Source organism: Symphodus melops (genome assembly GCF_947650265.1).
Source record: "Symphodus melops genome assembly, chromosome: 15".
NCBI classification, from domain to species: domain Eukaryota; kingdom Metazoa; phylum Chordata; class Actinopteri; order Labriformes; family Labridae; genus Symphodus; species Symphodus melops.
The window spans coordinates 4,490,275-4,513,331 of record NC_136705.1 but is presented as its reverse complement, the minus strand read 5'-3'; the positions used below and the strand labels follow the sequence as shown (position 1 = coordinate 4,513,331).

The following is a 23,057-nucleotide window of genomic DNA, read 5'->3' as shown; positions in this document are numbered from 1 at the left end:
CTGATCATGAAAAAGGAAAGGTCAAGGGTTACCAACAGTGTTAGTTTTCATCCTTTGAAGGCAAAGACTACAGGAGTTTAAAAAACAGTACTTACATAAGTAGAAACTTTACAAATGTTTTTTCTTTAATATTCAACATGCACAAAATAAGAAGTATAAAGCTAATGATGCCTCCCACACTACATGATTAAAGGGTCTCGTGTCCCAGAAAGAGCAACTTTCCACCTCAAGTGGTCTAATATGAGCTCACATCACAAACAACGCATTTAAAGTCAAAATGATGAACCTGGTTTATGGTCAAATATTTCGCAAAACACACTCATGTTTTTCAAAAACGTCTTTAGTCTGTCTACAAACCCCCAAATCATGAGAATTCATCGTCTCCGTCTTTTACCTGCTCCACTTTTCAGAAGATGTGATTATCAAGCAGGCCGTTTAGAGATGTTCCATTTGTGACATCACAAAGGGTGGTAGCCCCGCCCCCAGGTGGGTGACACTCCCACAGCTAGGTGTTTGTTCTGCCCTCTGAGTCCGCATTTCCACTGTAAAACAGTTAGCAATGATGTAGGAAAGCTAAAGCTACCCAAGCCCTTCAAAGGGGCGTGGTTAAACACAACTCATTTACATTTAAAGCTACAGACACAGAAACAGCCTGTTCTGAGTAAGACTGAAAAAGGGGGGTCAAATAAAAGATCAGAGTGGATTAATAGAAGGAAACTTCACAGACATGTTTTGAGGCGCTCTGAGACTTATCTGAACGAGTTGAAAAGGAGGATTATATGTAACCTATGTGAATCACAGGTATGTTTGGGTGACGTCCCTTCAATGCATAGTTGTGCGTGTCTCTTTCTGGGCAAAGAAAATTTCCTGTTCACTCCGACATGGCCTCTAGTGGTGTGTTTGGTCCGAGCAGTGAGAGTAGAGAGGTATTCCTCGCTCACATCAGACTCATGTGCTTTCAGGCCTGAAATTGGAAGCAAAGCAGGAAAGCTTAAATTAATACCTGGTTAGCACAACTGTCAATTCAGCACATGCACGTTTGAACCTTTTAGCACATTGCACACTGCTTTTATTCAGCTGTTCTCATTTGTTCACTGACGGCTCACTTGTTCTTTTTTGGTATTTCTTTTCCCGTCTGTCACTCTTCATCTGCAGAGAGAAAGCTTTTCGCACCCTGCAAGAAGCGTTGAAGTGTAACTACGAACACTGGCAGATCTGGGAGAACTTCATTACTGTGAGCATTGACATCGGGGACTTTGCCGAAAGCATCAAGTCCTACCACCGTCTGATGGAGCTCAGGGAGAACTACAAGGACATCGAGGTAAAAACTGACGACATCGTTTTTCTTACATGTTAAGCACATGATTAGAGATGGTTTTTATGATACCTGTTAAAATAATTTAGAACTGGAGGAAGGAGATCTGAGTCAGCTCAAGGTCCAAACAAGGTTTTAATCTTGTTTAAGAGGAGCATTCACAGAACAACATGCAGGTCCGTTACAAAGTGAAGACTCGGTGTCTTTGGAGAAAAGCATGTTATTTATCCGTCTCTGTGGGTGTGTCATCACTCTGATAGATGCTAATTTATTCCCTTAAAGGAAGCATTCACAGTGAAGGAAGTGATGACAGTGAGTGATCGTTCAATACCTTTGCAAAGTGTGTCACAAAACAACACAAAAGGGTCACAGGTCACATTTAAACGGATACATTGAACAGATGTTGGGACATCACATTATAAAGTCCTAGACACCCAATAACTGGCCATTTGTTTCTTTATTCAGTTACTAGAAGATGCAGACAAAATCCTGCATAATGTTGAAATTGCACAAATACATTACCAATGTCTGATGTCTTTGGCTCTATAGAGCCAAATTAGAGCAAGTGGAGAACGACTGAAGCTGATGGTATTCAGGTACCGCTTCGATATTTCTCTCTTCGCTCTCCGGTGGCTCTTCAGTGGCTCTTTGGCCGCTCTAAGGTTACTCAATCTGGTGACGCTGTGGTTGTTCTCCACGTGTCATATGCTTGCTCTCAGTGAATGTTCCTGTATATTACCTACTGTGTTTGAACATCGTCTCACCCTGACTTTAAAATCTCAGGAGTTTTGTGTTTGTGTGAAAACAGTACATTTGGACCTGAACAGAGGTGACTGCTTATAAATGGATGAATGTATCTGAAAATAGTGCAACTCAATTATACCAACCACTCCAGTGTTTGAGACTTTGTAACAAAGGACAGATGAGCTAAAAGCATGGCTATTTTTAAACCAGCAGCTGTGTGTGTGTGTGTGTGTGTGTGTGTGTGTGTGTGTGTGTGTGTGTGTGTGTGTGTGTGTGTGTGTGTGTGTGTGTGTGTGTGTGTGTGTGTGTGTGTGTGTGTGTGTGTGTGTGTGTGTGTGTGTGTGTGTGTGTGTGTGTGTGTGTGTGTGTGTGTGTGTGTGTGTGTGTGTGTGTGTGTGTGTGTGTGTGTGTGTAAGAAGAAGATACAGTTCTCTCCCTTTCCTTTTAGCGAACCAACATGTCAAACCTTCACATCAGAACTTCACATTAAAGTCATTTTTACTTCAAATGACTGTTCAATTTAACCTTTCTATTTTTACTCACATCTGTTTCCCACTTTGAAATGGGTTTCTGCATAAATAGCAGCGTCACTCCGCCTCATTCAACTGCACCATCAGATCAGTCACAATTTTTCGAAACAATATTTTTGCCTTATTCTGTTTCATATTTTCTTTCCTTGTGGTTGTTTTTAGTCCAGGCCCTGAGTGTGGGAGGGGGGAGCAGGGGTGGTGCAGGGGAGAAGGTGGTATAAGGACCACCATGAATACCTCTCTTATGGAATGCATAGAGGGCCGGTGACAGACGTGCTTTGACTGGCTGATAGATTTCAAAGGAGCCGAGGGTCACATGGCTCAGCTTTGTGCCTCTCGGGGTTAAATGAGATTCACAGGAACCTTACAGTCACACAGTCATTCGAATGGGGCCGACGAAAGCCAAATCCGTTGAGAATAAAGTCTCTTTTCTACATTGTTGTGGTATAAAGTCAACTTTAAGATGAGCTTCAGGAGCTTCACTGAAGATTCTGGCATACCATTTTGCTGTTCTCCTTTCTTACAAGAGACAGGATATTACTTTTCCACTAAATTTTACACTCTAACTGGATCCAGCAGGAATCTGAATAAGTCATCCATTCACTGTTCACCTCAATATGTCACTTTCACCACAGTGATTGGCAGAAGAAGGGGATCCATTAAAAAAAGTCCCTTCTTTAATGGATATAATCTCGCTCTCTTCCCTGGAAGCGTCACATCAAATGGAGTGACATGAGAGACACTCGGGCAGATATTACCCAGCAGCACCTCGGGCCCCTTCTGCTTCGAAAATAAAGACAAAATACGGCCCGATGGGTCAGGAGCCAAATTCCAGTAGCCTGTGTTGAAGTGTGAACAGATGACATGATGTTACAGTTAGCCTCCCAGTAGCTCACTAAGAGGCCTGACAGATGGTTCATTAGTTTGTGGTGGGAAGTGGAGAACTTATAGAAAGCAGATTTCAGCTTCAGCTCAACTCAGGAGGCCAATGCTTTTCCTACGAAGATAAAAGAGGGCCGGTTGGAGGGAGAAAAGGGTGAGACGGATGGTTTTTAAAGGTGATAAAAGATTGACCGTCTCAGACATTTCACCTGAGCTCTGACTTTTTTTTTAATAACATAACTCTATTAACAAAAAAAGGCCTTTTCAGACTGCTTTTTTCGCAAAGGTTCTGTGCAAAGTTTAACTGTCATCAAATCTTTGCATTCCTATTGTTTCCACGATATTTCATTTCGGCATTGCAGAAGCACGACAGAGTGGGAGCTCCACGTACACACACACACACATGCACATGCACACACACAGCGCTGCGCTCTCCTGCTGGCTCTGCTGAAATATTCTCACCTCTCTAACGCCTCTGTTACTGCCTCTGTAGACGGTACAGAGGGGGATCACTTTTTTCCCCATTATGCTTCCACGACATTCACATCTTGAAGTGGCAGTCTGAGTAGGGCTATAGATACCAATTCATTAATATGTCTTTATTTCTTAAATGTAATCAATGTGTCATTTTGGCACTTGGTTATATGTTTTTGCCTACTTTTTTTTAAGCTAGCAGATTGGCATAATTACCTCAAACCAGTGAATCCATTATTGGGATCATTTTAGTCTCATATTTGTGCCACGCTGAGTGCAGGTGCAAGTGAACATTTTCAGCAAATCAGTGGAAAATCTTTTTTTACTTTCTGTCCTGCTGCTCTCTTGTTTGTTTCTTTGCCAGCACTAAGCCATGCTGCTGTTTTATGAACACTCATTGAAGGATTGCATGACGCAAACGTCTTCGAATCACATCACAGGTTTTGACCTATTTTTCCTTTCATGTCAGATCCTGCAGATCCTGGTGAGAGCCGTTGCTGGAAACATGACCGACATTCAGGGCGTGCAGGCAGGGACCCTCCTGCCCAAACTGAAGGAGCTCCTAGGGCGCGTCAGTTCGCGCCACAGCAGCGACTCTGAGGTGTGGAGGCAGTACGCCCTGCTGTACGGTGACGGCCACAGCGCAGACCCTGAGGATAACGAAAAGGTCAGTGTCGCCATTAGCACTCCTGCAACACTCTATTAACACTAACCCTTTGCTCTTCTATGTTTCACATACCCTCTCCCAGCCATACAAGGACAGGACATGCAAATTCATTCTAAGCCAATCGCAATTAAGATGTCAAAGCTCAGGATAAGAATTTTTTTTTCTTATTCAAATAATTTGTCAAATGACACCAGGCAAGTAAAATGTATTTATATCGCAGTGCAAGTCTAGCTTTTTAACTGCTGCTGGAGGAGCCTATCTTTACATTTTCTTCAGAAAAGACTTACAGCGAGTCCTTCGTTTGGCAAGACGAAGACGTACCATCTCGCTCACTGTGGAAACTTCATTAAGCTCAAGCGGCGGACAAAATCGTCCTTTACTTGAGCATCAATTGCATATGGCCCACATTGTTATGTTAGCAGGCTAATGTTAGCACACTTTGGTTTAACTCATCGCTTCACGTTGCACATGCATTGACACAGAATGACCGTGATTTAAAGACACTCATGTAACATCCAAATAAGCAGTATGTTCTTCTTGTTTTCTCGAGTCCTTGACTTAAACAGCTTTATACATAAGGCCGCGTCCTGTTCATGTAAACATGATGTAAACACAGCTCCAACAACAGTACCGCTGGCAGGACTCGAGCTTCTCCCTCACTGTAGACAGTCATGACTCAGAGAGATATTTACACAGGAATGATTTCTGCAATGTTTAATAAAGTAAAATCTCTCACATTCTTCCTTTAATGACGAGTATGAGCTTTACTAAGCCCAACTGTGTCACATCGAAAGTTTAACCTCAGACAGTTTTGTACTGTTCTTGAGACAGGTTGTTGTTTTAATCTAACAAAGAGACGCTTGGTGATTGATAGAAGCAGCAGCTGTTTAGAGTGCATTAAAATAAACTGCCACTTTCAGCTGTATTTTATGGTTTGATGGTGCAAATAAAGCTCAATATTTAAAATGTTGACTTAAATTATTTTGACCTGCCACAATTGAATAGCTTTGATTGGATAAAATGTGAACACCATGTTGTTTGACCAATCTGCTTGAGTTATGTAGTCGGCTGTAATCGGAGGAAAGCAGAGAGTGTGTTTGACTTCTGGTTTTGTGACCTGTGTTTTTAGGCACAACAGTTCCTATCTAAGGCCCATCGCTGCGAGGTCCAGAAGGGTGGCTGGGAGACAGACCCTGTTCTCTTTAAGGAGGTGATCCAACGTGCCGTCGCTATGGGTGGAGGTGAGTCAAACATCCAATTGACTCGGAGAAATACAAAAACTGAAACAAAATCATGAAATCCCGCTCCTCCCTTTGAATTAATGTTAGCGAAGCCTTTTAATACAGCGTAGAACAGGAAGAATCTCGTCATATAAACAGGAAGTCATGCGTACACCTGACAGTGCTGATATCTAAACACTTAATAGTTGGATTTAATTTTTCATTCATTGTTTATCCCCGAGGGAAATTCTGGTTTACACTCTGTTATTGAGAGACGTCTCACACACAAAGGCCCAATGAACAAACAGGACCTGTGGACATGCTTTGCGTAGAGATGTCGGAGTGGGGCTGCTACGCAGGGAGAGCGCACCAGAGCGCCCATATTTTGGTCCGCACCAGAACCCTGCAGTTCCCAACAGCGATTCATGGAACATTTGACTCATCTTGTGAAAATTGATATAAATTGTTAATTAATATCAAGTTACTGTTCTTTTAATCTATCTTTTTTCATGCACCATCCCAACTCCTCCTGTTTCGTAGAGAAACCTAGCAACCTTTAAAAAATAAGAAATCAAGAACACTTATGTATGGCTCGTTAGGGAAGTGACGTGTAACTCTTTGATGATGCCCAAGGGTTAGTTTGAGCTTAATGCAGGACATAGCTATATTCAGATAAAAGACATGTCTGGAAAAAGTGATACATAATCATATATGAATAATATATGTCTAGTATATGAATATTCCTATAGTGAGGTGGTTTGTGCATCTGCCTCATTTACAGAGGATGGGTTCGACATGTGGCTCCTCTGACTCTATCCTCCATCATCTCTCTAAACAAAAATCAAACCTTAATAAAAGTAATATAATATGAATGGATTGTATACAGCAGTGAAGCTGTGTATATATAAAAGAAAGCGGGATTGCTCTTAGATGGTAGTCACTCTTGATTAGGCTTCGGGTTGTGTCACCTAGCGGTGTCTTTCAGCTGTTCATCCAGCACCCATGATAGATGAGAGACGAAACGTCTCTGTGAAATCAAGGCGATAAGCCCACTTTCTTTTCTACCCTTGGCTGTGTGACCTTCCACTAAGCAAACCAATCAGCCGAGGTTTCCCAGAGGGACAGAGGTGATGAAAGGGTGGGAGGGAAAATAGGAGAGATGTGTTTCTGATTCCAGTTTAGTTGTTAATCGTCACACTCCCCAGATGTTTTCATTACTGGGAGACACACGATCAGAAGGAGCTGGCATGAGAGTCTGGCAGTGAGGGCTGGTGATGGTCTTTTACCTCCATCCTCTTCCTCTCATGCTCTGTGTAAGGTATGAGGTGCTCATTATCATTGAGCTCTCATGGTGCATGTATTCACACACACAGATAGTGAGTCCTGGTTTGCAGCATCGTGCTGACTCAAACATCAAGGTTTCATGTGAACAACAGTGTTGCTCACATGTTAAACAGAGAACGTGCTCTTCTGCAAAGGACTGAGCAGTAACTACAGTAAGAAGGGTTGAATGAATTTAGTACTTATATAGTAATCTTGTATCATCATCATCATCATCAAAAAAAAGAAAAGTGATACTGGATGTATAATCGTTACTCAATGAAAGGGACGTGGCAAAAATGTCTTCCATCTTTAAAAACATTTTAAGAGAATAATTGAGTAATTGTGCCTCTTCATAGACATGAAAGTGTAGTTTGGTCGTTTTGACGTGGGCTTGGGTCAGGTCAATAGTGAGTGAAGTATACCAGCTAAGTTTGTCAGCTTGGCAAGAGCGAATGCAGACACGGAAGCGAGGCTGAACGACTGCACACGGGCACGTTTGCACGCCGCATCATTTTGCTAATTAAAATAAAAAACAAGGAAAAAACCCATCAGGGACAGATTATAAGTACACCGTAATGAAAACAACTCTCTCTTTGATTCTTACTCGTCTGCTAGCAAGCCATTTTGCATCAGCTCTATTTCAGCACACCACAGTGTTCCTCCACCTGCAGTGCACTGATTTAAAAACACCGACCTATCTCTTTAAATATTTATCTGTTTCCTGCGTCGTTTATTTTTTATTGAAACTAAAAGATTATTTAATCAATGACTTTCATTTAAAACTGGATAGGTTATTTTTCAATCACTAACATACACATCACTCTTCACAGGAAGAGTTGTATTTCAGTCACGTAGTAAAGAAGAAAAAGACACTGTGTGTATGTTGGGTCTTTTCAAAATGAAACTGTGCACTGTGTAAAGTCTGGCATTGTTTAACTAATGCATTGTAAGATCAATGGAGTTGTTTTCAGCATCCGGCTGTGAAGGGAAACTTAGCACACCTTTTAGTTGTTAGAAAATAAAGGTAATTCAAGCTGCGACTCATGTTGTCTTTGTTTGGTAAAAAAAATGCATCAAACAAACCTATTTGACTTTGTAACACGCTGCACTGGCTCATTCAATCCTGGGTAAGCTTTCCTTTTTATAAACGTAGTATTAATCTGCTGTTCACACCTTGAAAGCAGGACATTGGATTTAATAAATGGAAATGAAAGACTTTTAAAATGAAACATCTCGTTTTTTAGGAGAGGGCCAAGAAGGACAGAGACAAAACCAAGCTCAGACAAAAAGCCTTAAATAACAAACACTCAGTACGAATAAATAAACAGCTAATCTCTCTCTCTCTCTCTCTCGCTCTCTCTCTCTCTCTCTCTCTCTCTCTCTCTCTCTCTCTCTCTCTCTCGCTCTCTCTCTCTCTCTCTCTCTCGCTCTCTCGCTCTCTCGGACCCACACACCCAGTCCTCAGCTGTTATAAATGAATGCAATACAATGACACAGATTATAAATCAATTACATCAACAAAGGAACCAAAGCTTTTTTTCTTTATTCTATTTGTAGCTCCAATAAACCGAAGACGTGGTTTCATGCAAGTTAAAGAATAGAAAGGTTGATACAAGATGTGAAATCAATGAAAAAAGGATGCTGCAGATGTCTGAGTAAAATTGGACCATAAATAAAAGTGATACATAATCATATATGAATAATATATGTCTAGTATATGAATATTCCTATAGTGAGGTGGTTTGTGCATCTGCCTCATTTACAGAGGATGGGTTCGACATGTGGCTCCTCTGACTCTATCCTCCATCATCTCTCTAAACAAAAATCAAACCTTAATAAAAGTAATATAATATGAATGGATTGTATACAGCAGTGAAGCTGTGTATATATAAAAGAAAGCGGGATTGCTCTTAGATGGTAGTCACTCTTGATTAGGCTTCGGGTTGTGTCACCTAGCGGTGTCTTTCAGCTGTTCATCCAGCACCCATGATAGATGAGAGACGGAAACGTCTCTGTGAAATCAAGGCGATAAGCCCACTTTCTTTTCTACCCTTGGCTGTGTGACCTTCCACTAAGCAAACCAATCAGCCGAGGTTTCCCAGAGGGACAGAGGTGATGAAAGGGTGGGAGGGAAAATAGGAGAGATGTGTTTCTGATTCCAGTTTAGTTGTTAATCGTCACACTCCCCAGATGTTTTCATTACTGGGAGACACACGATCAGAAGGAGCTGGCATGAGAGTCTGGCAGTGAGGGCTGGTGATGGTCTTTTACCTCCATCCTCTTCCTCTCATGCTCTGTGTAAGGTATGAGGTGCTCATTATCATTGAGCTCTCATGGTGCATGTATTCACACACACAGATAGTGAGTCCTGGTTTGCAGCATCGTGCTGACTCAAACATCAAGGTTTCATGTGAACAACAGTGTTGCTCACATGTTAAACAGAGAACGTGCTCTTCTGCAAAGGACTGAGCAGTAACTACAGTAAGAAGGGTTGAATGAATTTAGTACTTATATAGTAATCTTGTATCATCATCATCATCATCAAAAAAAAGAAAAGTGATACTGGATGTATAATCGTTACTCAATGAAAGGGACGTGGCAAAAATGTCTTCCATCTTTAAAAACATTTTAAGAGAATAATTGAGTAATTGTGCCTCTTCATAGACATGAAAGTGTAGTTTGGTCGTTTTGACGTGGGCTTGGGTCAGGTCAATAGTGAGTGAAGTATACCAGCTAAGTTTGTCAGCTTGGCAAGAGCGAATGCAGACACGGAAGCGAGGCTGAACGACTGCACACGGGCACGTTTGCACGCCGCATCATTTTGCTAATTAAAATAAAAAACAAGGAAAAAACCCATCAGGGACAGATTATAAGTACACCGTAATGAAAACAACTCTCTCTTTGATTCTTACTCGTCTGCTAGCAAGCCATTTTGCATCAGCTCTATTTCAGCACACCACAGTGTTCCTCCACCTGCAGTGCACTGATTTAAAAACACCGACCTATCTCTTTAAATATTTATCTGTTTCCTGCGTCGTTTATTTTTTATTGAAACTAAAAGATTATTTAATCAATGACTTTCATTTAAAACTGGATAGGTTATTTTTCAATCACTAACATACACATCACTCTTCACAGGAAGAGTTGTATTTCAGTCACGTAGTAAAGAAGAAAAAGACACTGTGTGTATGTTGGGTCTTTTCAAAATGAAACTGTGCACTGTGTAAAGTCTGGCATTGTTTAACTAATGCATTGTAAGATCAATGGAGTTGTTTTCAGCATCCGGCTGTGAAGGGAAACTTAGCACACCTTTTAGTTGTTAGAAAATAAAGGTAATTCAAGCTGCGACTCATGTTGTCTTTGTTTGGTAAAAAAAATGCATCAAACAAACCTATTTGACTTTGTAACACGCTGCACTGGCTCATTCAATCCTGGGTAAGCTTTCCTTTTTATAAACGTAGTATTAATCTGCTGTTCACACCTTGAAAGCAGGACATTGGATTTAATAAATGGAAATGAAAGACTTTTAAAATGAAACATCTCGTTTTTTAGGAGAGGGCCAAGAAGGACAGAGACAAAACCAAGCTCAGACAAAAAGCCTTAAATAACAAACACTCAGTACGAATAAATAAACAGCTAATCTCTCTCTCTCTCTCTCTCGCTCTCTCTCTCTCTCTCTCTCTCTCTCTCTCTCTCTCTCTCTCTCTCTCGCTCTCTCTCTCTCTCTCTCTCTCGCTCTCTCGCTCTCTCGGACCCACACACCCAGTCCTCAGCTGTTATAAATGAATGCAATACAATGACACAGATTATAAATCAATTACATCAACAAAGGAACCAAAGCTTTTTTTCTTTATTCTATTTGTAGCTCCAATAAACCGAAGACGTGGTTTCATGCAAGTTAAAGAATAGAAAGGTTGATACAAGATGTGAAATCAATGAAAAAAGGATGCTGCAGATGTCTGAGTAAAATTGGACCATAAATCTCTCAAACAGAAGGTTCAGTTCAACTCTGATATTTTTTTCTACGACTCCAAGCATTTGTATTTATAATAATCGTTAAACGACTTGGTTATTTTTATGTTGTTGTTTTTTGTGTGCCGTTAATAGATAGTTCAGCTGAAGAGAGACAGGAAACATTTGGAGGAGAGAGTGGGAGGACCGAGATCAGATTCAAACCCACAACTTGCTGTGATGAGGACATGAGCCTGTGTACATGGGGCATGCAAACTCAGCGCTAAGCTTATCGGTGCCCCAAAAAATGCTTTTAAAAGAAGGCTGTGAGACGTTGTGATCCGGTAACAAACGACATCTCTGCCACACTGAATCCTCCGCTCTCCTCCTGCGGCACACCTCCAATGATTAAGCGTTAAGCACAAGCAGCACCGTTTGCTTTCAGTTCTCTGGTTGAGCTGTGAGTGTGAAGGAAACAGTGTTGGAAAATACAAGTTAGTTTAACTAAAGGATAACGAGTCCAGGTTAGTTAGTTTGACTTGGGATGTTTTTAATTGAACGCAAATCTTTATCTCACATTCAGTCGTTTTAAAATTGAAAGGCAGCCCAGACACTAACTTTTATTTTGTCTCAAACTTTAAGCAACTGTTGCAGTTTTTACAGTGCAGTGAGGCTCAATGATTTTTTTGTGGCATCTCTCTGACGAAGAAAATAACAAGACTGAAGACTGACACTTCAAGACCAAAAAAAACAAACTTTTAACCACTATTTGAAGATTCCTTCTCCAGAACACTGTGTGATTTCTGGATTATATTCTGTCAGGGCGAATGAACCCGATCAAAGTTAGTCCCTCCATGTGCTCGTGTTTGCAGCTGACCTACTCAAATGTTATTTGTACGTGTTTGAAGTCTTTTTGAATTGATTCCTACAAGTTGTTTTTTTTAATAGAAACAGCTCAAACATCACTCACTTCAAAGCCACCGGACATTATTCAACAGAATGAGTAGTTTTATGATGCAGAACACAACAGTGTTGCCTACGGCTGCTTAGTTTGTTTGTGATGTTTTAAACTTTGGTTTGTCGATGGTTATTTTGGGCTTTATGAACATGTGTTAAACAGGCAGCGACTAAAATAAGAACTGTCAAAGATTGACTTTGATCACGTATGTTCTGCCTTCAGGATTTTTCTGCAGTCCTTACATCTGTCTCACAGCTGCCAGCGCAATCAGTCAAATGAAGCAAGTCCCAAAGTGTTGTGTTGTCATCAGTCATGGAGAGAAAAATACGTTTTCAAAGGTGTCGAGTTAAAACAAACGGGACAAAAGGGATTACCTGTAAAGAATACAGAGATACATGTCAGTGTCTCAGCCCTGTTATACTCATTACAGTCAGCTCCATTGAAACACACCTACCGTCTGTCACAGGACCCCAAAGAAATAGAAAGCAGAGGACAGATAAAGCAGAGCAGGAGGGACGTGTCTTCATAAATCACGACAGTTTGACCTTTTACAGTCACAACGAAGCCAGAGACGGGCTGCACTGCCAAAAGAGGCCAAGCGGGAACCAGGAGACAGGAAACAGGCCGTTTTCCTGCCATGTGGGTGAGGAAGGCGGATTCCAAATGTCCCCACTTCACTGGTTGTACAGACTCGGGGACTACGCTGGTGCGTTCCATGGAAGTCTGCCAGTGCTGAAGGATGTCCAAATCCACAATTCAACCAGTCCACCAGGGGCCCCGAGTGTTCTCTGTACAGACTTCCAGATAACCCACTTTTAGTGCAAGTTTCCCCAGACTGAACTAATCGTAATACCCAGAGTTCTTTGCAAATCCAAAATTCATTTTGTGATTGTAGTCTTAAGGCCTGATTATCAGCAGCTTACAGAGCTGTACACTCATGTATCCTCACAAACCTGATAACTGAACAGCCGAGTGTGTCGGACTGACACAAGATATACTTTATTAATCCCAGGAGAAAATACTTTACAGGAAATTACGCTGTTATTGGGACATGCTAAACAAACAGCCTGGGGCTGTGTGCTAAAAGCTAGCTAAAGCTCAATCGGAGAGCATCAACGTGGTGTGAAAATATGAAGATTAAGCACTTAAAAGATATGAATGCTCAGTTAGAAAGCATTATTCCGACTTCTGTGGTGTTTTTATGGTTTATGCTCATATCGTGATAAATTTGAAATCTGTGGGAGCTGTGAATGAGTCACTTTGAGCAGTTACAAGACTAGAAGAGCACTCAATACCATTTACCATGTAATTAACTCTGTCTGTCTGTCTGTCTGTCTGTCTGTCTGTCTGTCTGTCTGTCTGTCTGTCTGTCTGTCTGTCTGTCTGTCTGTCTGTCTGTCTGTCTGTCTGTCTGTCTGTCTGTCTCAGTGACCATCAGTTGCAGTAAGAAGAAGAGTAACTCCAAAGAAGCTCTGCAGATGCTCTCCTCCACCCGCCTCAGCCTCAGGAGTCTATCCACCAAAGCTAAGGTATAGTCCACAGACCACCTTCAGACCACGCCCCCTCTCCATGACGTCACTGCTTTCCATGACTCATGGCTTGTGTGGGGAGTGGAGGGCGTCAATACGTTGCAATGTTTTATTGCTCTTTTCGTGCTTCTTGAGTGTGAACAGAGCTGCTTCAGTGTCTGTGAGGAAATGCTGACCACATAATTGACAGAAAATGTTGAGCTCAGATTTGATGAGTCCTGTAAACCTAAACTGAACAGTACATATTAAAGGTAGCTGTTGGTTACAGAACAGACATACAAGCTCCAGATGTCAGCTGTTTCCTCAGTTGAAGTTGAAGGACCAATATATGTAAGATATCTGCTGAGTAAAAGCATAACATGACCTTTATAGGATAACTGACCTAAAACGCCTCTGCATTTATTCTAAAAAAAAATAAACTGTTTGTAAGTCAGAAATCTGAGATGCTTTTGAAAAATTGAGAGAGGAAGAAACGCAGAAAGGTTTTAAGACTAATGCAAAACTGGCTAAACACTGAAGCTTCAATATGCGACAAAGCAACCTGCAGGAGCATCAGTTCCAAGGAGGAGGGTTCAAGTTAAAATGTCAAGCAAGAAAGAACAAAAAAATCGTCAAAATAAAATCGTCCACGTGTCACAGAATCTCCTTCCAGAGGATTATCTTTAAAACCGACGTCCTAGACGACAGATGGGGAAGTTTATTTTTGTTGCTGTTTTAGTGCCATGAAAACAAAAGTAGCTCTGGAGTTCTTCAAAGAGTTCTTGAAATCTTTAAAAACAAGAAAATGGGAAAAGAAATCTGATAGCGATTTGTCGGCCGATATCTTTCTTAAATTGATGTTTGATCTTTAGAGATCAATAGATTTAGATGTACATGTTTATTGGGTTGAATTCAGCCATCAAACACTTAAAATAGAGACAAGATGGTCACTTAACTGGAAAGTAACTGCACGTGTATGTACATCACCGCTCGACAGAGTCAGAGTGATGATGCTTGTTCTTATCCATATATCAGCCGATGAAAGAGAACTTCTAATGTAATACAATGAAACTCAAACTGGAGGCTGTCTCTGAGTCAGTCTGTAGTTCATGTTGTCATTTTCCACTGATGATGCAAGAAGCAAGGATAGATTTGCTTCAGGACTCCGAATTGATTTATGGTCCTCTTTTTTTAATCCAATCAAACACACTTTTATACAAACCTTTTATCTTAACTTCCATAAGGCATTTGTAGCCTTCTTTCACTTTTCCAAAAGATTTATGTTAATTGAGATGTTTAATCTTCTGTCTTCTACACATAAAAAAAAATATGAAAGATATGAAGACATTTCTGAGAAAATGTCAGAATATTGCAGCCCTGCTGTTATATTGCTAAAACATACAGTATATAAGGACATTTACACATGCAGAGCAGTTGTGAAAGGTTTTAAATCATGCTAATGATATCAACCTTTCATGTCTTTTTTTCTCTGTGTTGCTCTGTTCCAGCAAATGCACACTGATGTGGCCACGGGTCAGGTTCACGCTGAGCTGCAGGAGGGTGTCGCTGCTCTGGAACAAGTCATCACAGAGCTGCAGGAGCTGAGCGGGATGCTGCGTGACCAATCACAGTGACCAACCTCCTGAGAAAGATCAGAAGCTGTGCATCTGAAGGAAACTCAAAGAATCAGAGACAGAAAAAACAGACTGTATCGCTGCAGACTTTAGCCGTATGCATTGTTCAAATCCAGCTTTACACGTGACGATAGAGAGTAATGGTAGCTCTGATTGGAAATGGAAGAATAGAGTCATAGTTTTGTCTATATCCTCACTGTAATTCAAACAATGACTGTCAAACACCAAACAGTAAAATATTTTTGATTTTCAATGCTTGCCTTTTCTTATGCTGGAGCTGAGTGTTGGATTATATCAGGATTTTATTAAAGGACATTTTCCTGCATTTGCCAATAACCAAATATAAATGTATTTGTGATCAGTACCATTATAACGGGTTAAAGAAGGAGAGTTCAGGTTTCCTGAAGGTCCTTATAAAGTCTTAAATAAGATTTTAAAATGTAAAGTCATAAAATGTCTTCAGCCTTATTTATACTGCTGAGAGGTTTTTCATTTCAGATGACTGAGACCTCCGGTGTTAACGGTGTGTATATGGAGTACAGTGTTTTTATTTTTTACATTTTATTATCAAAGTGCTGTCCTCTAAATGTTCAGCTGTGCTGCTCACTGTGCAGCCAGCAAACTAGACGTGGGTCAAGGACAGTTTTGGATTGGCCCAAGTACTTTCTGCTTGGCCTGCTAAATGCAGGTGTTAAAACTATGCTTCCTTCCTTTATTCTATTCTGACATATGAGAGTAAAGCCTGCTGACCTTATTGCCCTATGCAAAAACAATCCTGTTCTTTTATTTTGCTGTGGATGGTGAATACCAATCATGAAATATTATTTTGTTTAACTTCTAATTATTTTTCGATGACCTGGATGAATCATTGACCCGTTAGTTTTGATAGTTGGGAGGGAGACAGATGTAATATTAATAAGGGAAAGGCGGGTATTCATCCTTCTTTTACCTTCACATGTAGCCATCTCTGATCTGCATGGATCCATCTGGAACAGTGTAGCATCGAGTGTTGGCAAGCACACCCAAGCTGCTTTTACAAGCCTTGGCAGTTTAGAATGGCTGTATTTGATTGGTCAAGCCTTCACACAAGATAGCAGCGTACTTAGAATATGTTTACATTTTGTTACAAAGGCAGACAGTATTTTAGATGTCAATTTGTCCATTCTGATTAAAAAGAATTAAATGGTATGTGGGCTTGAGCTTGTATAGCTCTTTTCTAGTCTTCTGATTACTCAAAGTGCTTTTATACTTTTGGTCACTCCCATCAAGTCACACTGGTGAAACTTTGAAAGTGATCATCAGAAGTAAATACTTTTCATACACATCCATAAGCCACTGACAAAACAGAAGGAGCACCTTGAGGTTAAGTATCTAGCCCAAGGACGCATCGTACATGTGGCTGGGGATCAAACCCGACCTTCCGGTTGAGTGACAACCAACTACCAACTGACCACAGTTTCCCCGACTCAAAGTACGACAAAGGAAACTCCATTTTCTCTTACTCATTCTCGGATGGCCAGTTTTACAAATTGGTGGGTGCATGTCCATCAAGCCCACCCATGAGGTTGTGGCAGAAGAATGGGCTTTTAGTTTAGGCTTCACAGATGCATGGTTATGGTTAGGAAAAGATAGAGACCATTGGTCGAAGAGAGATGACTTTTTAATCTAACAAAGTAATAATACTCCAGGGTTTTTTAATGACAAGAGCCCTCCTGTTGCAAGAAGAGTAAAGGCCTATGCACTCTCTTTAATTGAACCTTTCCTCTCAACAAACAGCTCAAGACTGACATTTCTTCTTTATTGATGAAAGTGATCATACCCACAAGACGGGGGATCCCTTACAAACGCCTTACTCACCTCGATGCAGAAATCTAAAATCTTTTGAAGGTTGAAGTTGCTCAACAGTTATTTTTTGTTTGCTATTAAGAATCATTGATTTGTTGTTTTTCCCCAAATCCTGAATTGAAATTCACATGCTGACATGAGGGATGTTTTTTTTTAACTGCGTGGCTGCACTTATTCAACCGAACATTATGATTTGAAAAGCAGCTGAATCCCACAACTTCTTCTTTTAGCTTTCGACTTTATCCTTCTAAAGTTTAGTCCTCTGAATATTTTAACACCACCCCGCCTTATGCTCTGATGCTCTCAGTTCATTTCACAATTCAGCCAGAGATGCTGAGTAAACACGCACACACACACACACATACACACACACGCGCACATGCACACACACGCGCTAATAGTCAGAGTCCAGCTCATCCTGCTGCCCTGCAGGGACATCCCACAATCTTCCCTCCAATTTGTTTCCTCACCCAGCAGGAAAATGATCGAGATTTTGCTCAGGGTTTTATCTCACTTGTTTTTTTAAACCATAATGGAGCTGGTGTTTTGTTTTGCAGGGGACATTTTTATCAGAGCACACGGAGCCTCTGATTTCAAGGGAAATGGTATTGTTGCTGGCGGATAAGGATGTGTTTGAGATAGGGATACATTGATGCTATTCATGAAAGCCACTATGCATGGATGATATGGCTGTTATCATGTGAGGGATAGGAATGCTACAACAATGTGATGGGTAAAGGTACTGCATGATGATTGTTGGTATCTTTACTGGACTAATACTCATGCTAAAGGGCATTTAATTCCAGCCTCACTCACCAGTCACAGTATAGAAATGGAAAGAAATAATGTTGTATTCCTGACTCTATCATTCATTCATCACCACCACATTATATTACACCCACACAGACACAGAATCAGTCAGCAGTAGTGACTAATCTTATGAAAGCATGGAACTGTAGATTTCCCACATTTCTAGATAAACCATATAAAAGTGATTTCCTGCTCTTCTGTCGTCACCCAGAGGACAGCTTTAATACATGCTTGCTTATTCTGACTCACACTCACTCTCCCACAATTCCAAGTATGTCTCAGTGGGCTGATGTCACCACTCAGAAAACTCCCCTCACGTCACATTGAGTCATCAGGGGAGAGAGGCTATTTTAGTTTGGACGGATTCTCATATAAGGATTGATTCATGACTTAGGATTTTTTATTTCTTTTTTTTTTTATTGATGCTTGATAGGAACAGGTTTCCATAGAAAATAATCTTTGTTCTGAGTCACGTGAATTCCCTCAGGATATTGGTGAGAGGATAAAGGCCTATGGTTTTGTTAAAATAAAGTCAAGTTTTTCTTACACACTTACATGGATTACTTGGAGGAATTTTTTCTTCCTATTTTTTTACTTTCAGTGTTTTCTTCCTTTACATGAACACAGTAGCATCTAAAGACATTGTTATGTTATGTCTCAATGGATGTTCTTTCCTAACTGTTGTTCTTTCATTGTTGAACTCGATAGGCAACATAAGCCCCATAAAGTTTGACTGGATGGAAAAACAAATCAGATTGTATGTCATTCGACCAAAAAGGTTCCTACTTTTCACTTGATTTTCACTCACTAAACATTTTCCTAATAAGCTTCTGAACTCTATTTATAGTTCCAGGTCTTAACCCATAAAGAGTAATTTTCATTTCATAGTGTCTGCTGTGGCTCAGTTGGTAGAATCGTCGTCTTCTCTCAACTGGAAGGTTGAAGGTTCCATCCCCAGCTCCTGCATCAACATGTCCTTGGGCAAGACACTTAATCTCAAAATTCTACCTACAGCTTCATCTGTGGTGTACGAATGGGATTAGTTACTTCTAATGGTCCCCCTACCAAGCAACTTCTGCAGTGAATGGGTGTGTATGTGTAGGTGTAAAAGCGCATTAAGTATAAAACAAGCTCAAGTCCTTTCACAATTTACCATTCAGTAAATTGTAGTCCATTGAAATGTATCGGCTGCATGTTGGTTAACACTGTTGCCTCACATGCGTGGGCTCTCTCCCGGTACTCCGACTCCCTCCAACAATCCAAAGACATGCTCGTTTGGATAACCGGTGACTCGACATTGCTAATAGGTGTGAATCTGAGTGTGGCTGGTTATCTGTCTCTACTGTGTATTTCAGCTCTGTGATTGACTGGCAAACAGTCCAGGGTTGGGGATACACCTCTTGCCCAATGACAGCTGGGATTGGCTCCTGCCTGGAGGATGGATGGATGAAATATATATACAACCAGAATATGTATGTGTGTGTGTGTATATGTATATGTATATATATATATATATATATATATATATATATATACACACACACACACACACACACACACACACACACACACACACACACACACACACACACACACACACACACACACACACACACACACACACACACACACACACACACACATATACATATACATATACATATAAAACATAATAGCTTGTGGGGATAGAAATGTGTAATTTCCTCCAACAGGTTTTATAGTCAGCAGAAATAGACTGACAAGGCTGCTCGACCCGACAAATCCCATGTTGGTTCCGATATACTGTGATTGCTTGTTCTTTAACAGAGACCGGGGGCTTTGATGAGAGGAGGGTTATAACTGTTTCTGACTGAAAAAGCATCTCAGTTTGACAAAAAAAGCCAGTATTTCTCTCTGCCAGACAAATATATCTGTCTGAGTCTATCAGTAGCAATAACAAGCCCCAGTGTTCACTCTGTAAAAATATCTAGCTTTTAAGCTTCCCGGTGCTCCAATAGGCTCCCCATATATTCTTCAACTGTGTCTGTCTGCAGTGCAGATGATCCAGACACAGGCTGACTGAATGAATGAACTCTCTGCCTGCATTTTAAAACATTGCATCATCTACAATGACACATCATGCAGCCCTCATCAGAGCTGTGTCATGTCTTTCCCCACTAGTTTGGCAAAAAGCTCCCAGCCTCTACCCTCTTTTCCCAAGATAGCTTTAACACAGTCAGCCTCTGCTTACCGTCACCCTGGATCTGTCGTACACGTCTGTGATCATCAAACAAACACAAACATCAGCTTTGCATTCAGATCCTGTGTGAGAAAGATTTTGGTGAAGCAAAACTTTCTCATGCAACCAAATTTAACACACTACATCACCGGTCAATTGTTTTGGATGAATATGTGGAATAAGTTCACTGTCAGGCCATCATGTATTCAATGTAATGACGACCCAGAGGCATGTGATGCTGGAAAATTAAACAACTCGACGTGATCCGGTTAGCCTTGTAACAGCTCTTTACAGTGTAAGATTTTATTTCATTGATTATGTTTTATTGTACTTTAAGCCTAACAGCTATGTTTGTGGCACAGTGTGGCTAACTGTTAACCAAGAGTGGACTGCATACAGGGTTGTTGCAAGTGAACAGATGACTCCATACCAAAATTGTGCAATTCAGACATACACCTGGCCTTAATGCACTTGTCAGACAGCTACGTGCATGGAGTTTCTTCTGAACAGATGTGAGTGTGCCGATGTTCTCTTCTGTACTTTGGAACAAGTCCATATGCGTCATCACTTTCAGGCAGAGCTGCATTAATTCAGCAACTGTCTGACAAATTCTGTTACCATATTTTTCTCTTGATATGAGCAATATAAAACAAAAAAACTTGACGTTGTTTCTGCTGCCTGCAGAGCCTTGTATGTAATTGTTGTTAGCGTATAACCTAATGAAATGGCCACCTGCAGGATTGGGTACTGGTACTGGAGCTTTTCATGCTTTAATGACTAAAGGGCATGACTTAATTTAACATTTCATTGATACTTAAAATTCACAAGAGAATGACAAACCCTTTAACTGAGTCAATTCAGTGTTAGAGAGAAGATGAGCTTGTCAGCAGACGTATTTGTGGACTGCAACTGCTCACTTAACCTGATATCAATTTGGACAGAATCAAGGGTTTTTTGATTAAGATCAAAAATATATAGTTTACTTTTACATGAAGGAATGTTCTGCGTCTTGGACTTGACTTGTTTGCAGACTGAGCTGGAATTTAATCTGTCCCCCGTCATCTATTTTTGATGCCAAAAGTGACCATGTTTGGACATAAACAAGGAATGAATCAAAAGTATATCGTCTTCTTCTTTTACTTCTTCTTCAACAGGCAGAATGGCATCTATCATATTTCCATAGAGTACCATAGTCACTTGCTTTCAGCACTACCTATAACTTAGGTAACAGGCTGTGGTTCTCTCACACGAGGTTTGTACAGCTTTACTGCACTAGTTCACACAGCTTAAAAGCAACCGGTTGAGCATCTTGGCACCGTTTGATAAAATGGATGACGCTAGGAAGCTCAGAAGAGAAAAACAGGGTGAAGGAGCAAAAAGCTGGACAAGAGTTTTTTTTTTTTTTTTTTTTTTTGCATATAATGAGTGATGGAGGATTGGCAAGTGCTTAGCAAAGAAGTAAGCTGAAAGTTTAAAAAGTCTCATGCAGAGCTGCCTTCGTAAATACATTTTTATGACAGAACAGTTATACTCAGGGTCCTTCAGGGGGTGCCAAAGTAGCTAAACTGAATTCCTCCATATTGTTGCTTTATAACATCAACTACTGCTAACACACACATACTGTACCCCATTTCATATTTAATGGGATGCTTTTGGACAACTGTAAAGTTAATGTACTGACCAAAAATTGAATAACTGACATGTTAGTATCTTTTAATATGACAATCCACTTCCACTACTTTTAAGCCTACTTTAAAAAAAAAAAAGCTTTAAAGAGACCATCTCCCCCATGCCAAAGTCCTTCTGCAAGATATTCCAGGTTTCAGGAGCAGCATACCTGAAAGTCCTTCTTTCTTTAACCTTATGCAATTAGAGAACTTTGATCACTGGCCAATCTGGGGATTAGGACTGTTACTGTTCAGATGATAGCTGTAATTTAAGACAGATCGCTTGCAGGCAGTGACCTTAATTGTTTGCTTTTATCTGCAGTAATTAAACTAAGACTAGTAAATTCTGGCATAATTACACAGTGTCATCATTCCATGTGTGTCTGTATTTGTTTAGGAGTAAGATTTCTACAGTCCTGAGATGCACATCTTTCACCCAAGTGCAAACATTCAGCAACCTCAGCGGCCATCTGTTCACATCAGGTCAGACACTCTGACATACAGGATGTAGACGGTTTGTTTAAATGATGCTATATTAATAAAAATTATGACGAGATCATCTTGTGTTCATGTGAAATAGCTAACAGGGCTTTAAAACAAGAGATGAATCTGTGGAAGGATTAAAAAAGGGTCAGTAAGTAGGGTCTGCAAGGACTTGTCTGCCTCTCCTAAAAGTCACCGTGCATCATTATTTACCAACCCTTAGGTTTGAGAAGATGGATTTATTCCATCAAATGTTTATAACAGACTTATTATTCCTAAAGTTTTGAAAAAAAATGCCTTTATACTGAATTCATCTTTGCAGCCCCCCCTTGTTTGAAAAAGGCATTGCAAAACTCTGACATCTATTCATCCCATGAAATGTATTGAGATATGCATAATAACTATGCTCTTTTCTTCACCATGGGGACAGCACAATATTCTTCTATGTTTTTCTATATTCTTTGACTAAACATTATGAGACGAACCTTCACGTCTGGTTTTCTTCAAAGAGTGATGGTGTGCTTGTATTCAAGCTTTCCCACATTCATTTCTTTTTGGAAATTCATCCATCTAATATACCAAACTTGATCATCTGCATCAGCAAACCCATATTAGCCTACTATAATTCAAACTGAGTGAAATCGCAACATGATGGTGGTTGATTGTTTTCCCCTCCGTGCTCTGGTGGGTAAAGATCCCCAAAAGCTACATTGCATACAGCTGGATGGAAAAAGTATAACACTGTTCTCATTGTTTTGTTTTTTTTACATAGAGTGGATGTGTTTATCTCTCTCACAAACTGCTTTACATTAGTCTCCCCCTCTGAAA

General features: G+C 40.4%; 1 protein-coding gene across 1 annotated transcript in view; it reads left to right on the top strand.

The window, feature by feature from the left end:
* The window catches only part of ttc27 (tetratricopeptide repeat domain 27), a 68,747-nt gene extending 53,288 nt beyond the window's left edge, over positions 1-15,459 (top strand). The window contains exons 16-20 of the mRNA XM_079363148.1: positions 1,156-1,321; positions 4,415-4,612; positions 5,742-5,853; positions 13,493-13,593; positions 15,081-15,459. Coding sequence (XP_079219274.1) covers positions 1,156-1,321; positions 4,415-4,612; positions 5,742-5,853; positions 13,493-13,593; positions 15,081-15,206 — 703 coding nt within the window. The 3' untranslated portion in view covers positions 15,207-15,459. The remainder of the gene's footprint in view (positions 1-1,155; positions 1,322-4,414; positions 4,613-5,741; positions 5,854-13,492; positions 13,594-15,080) is intronic.
* Positions 15,460-23,057: the final 7,598 nt, after the last annotated feature.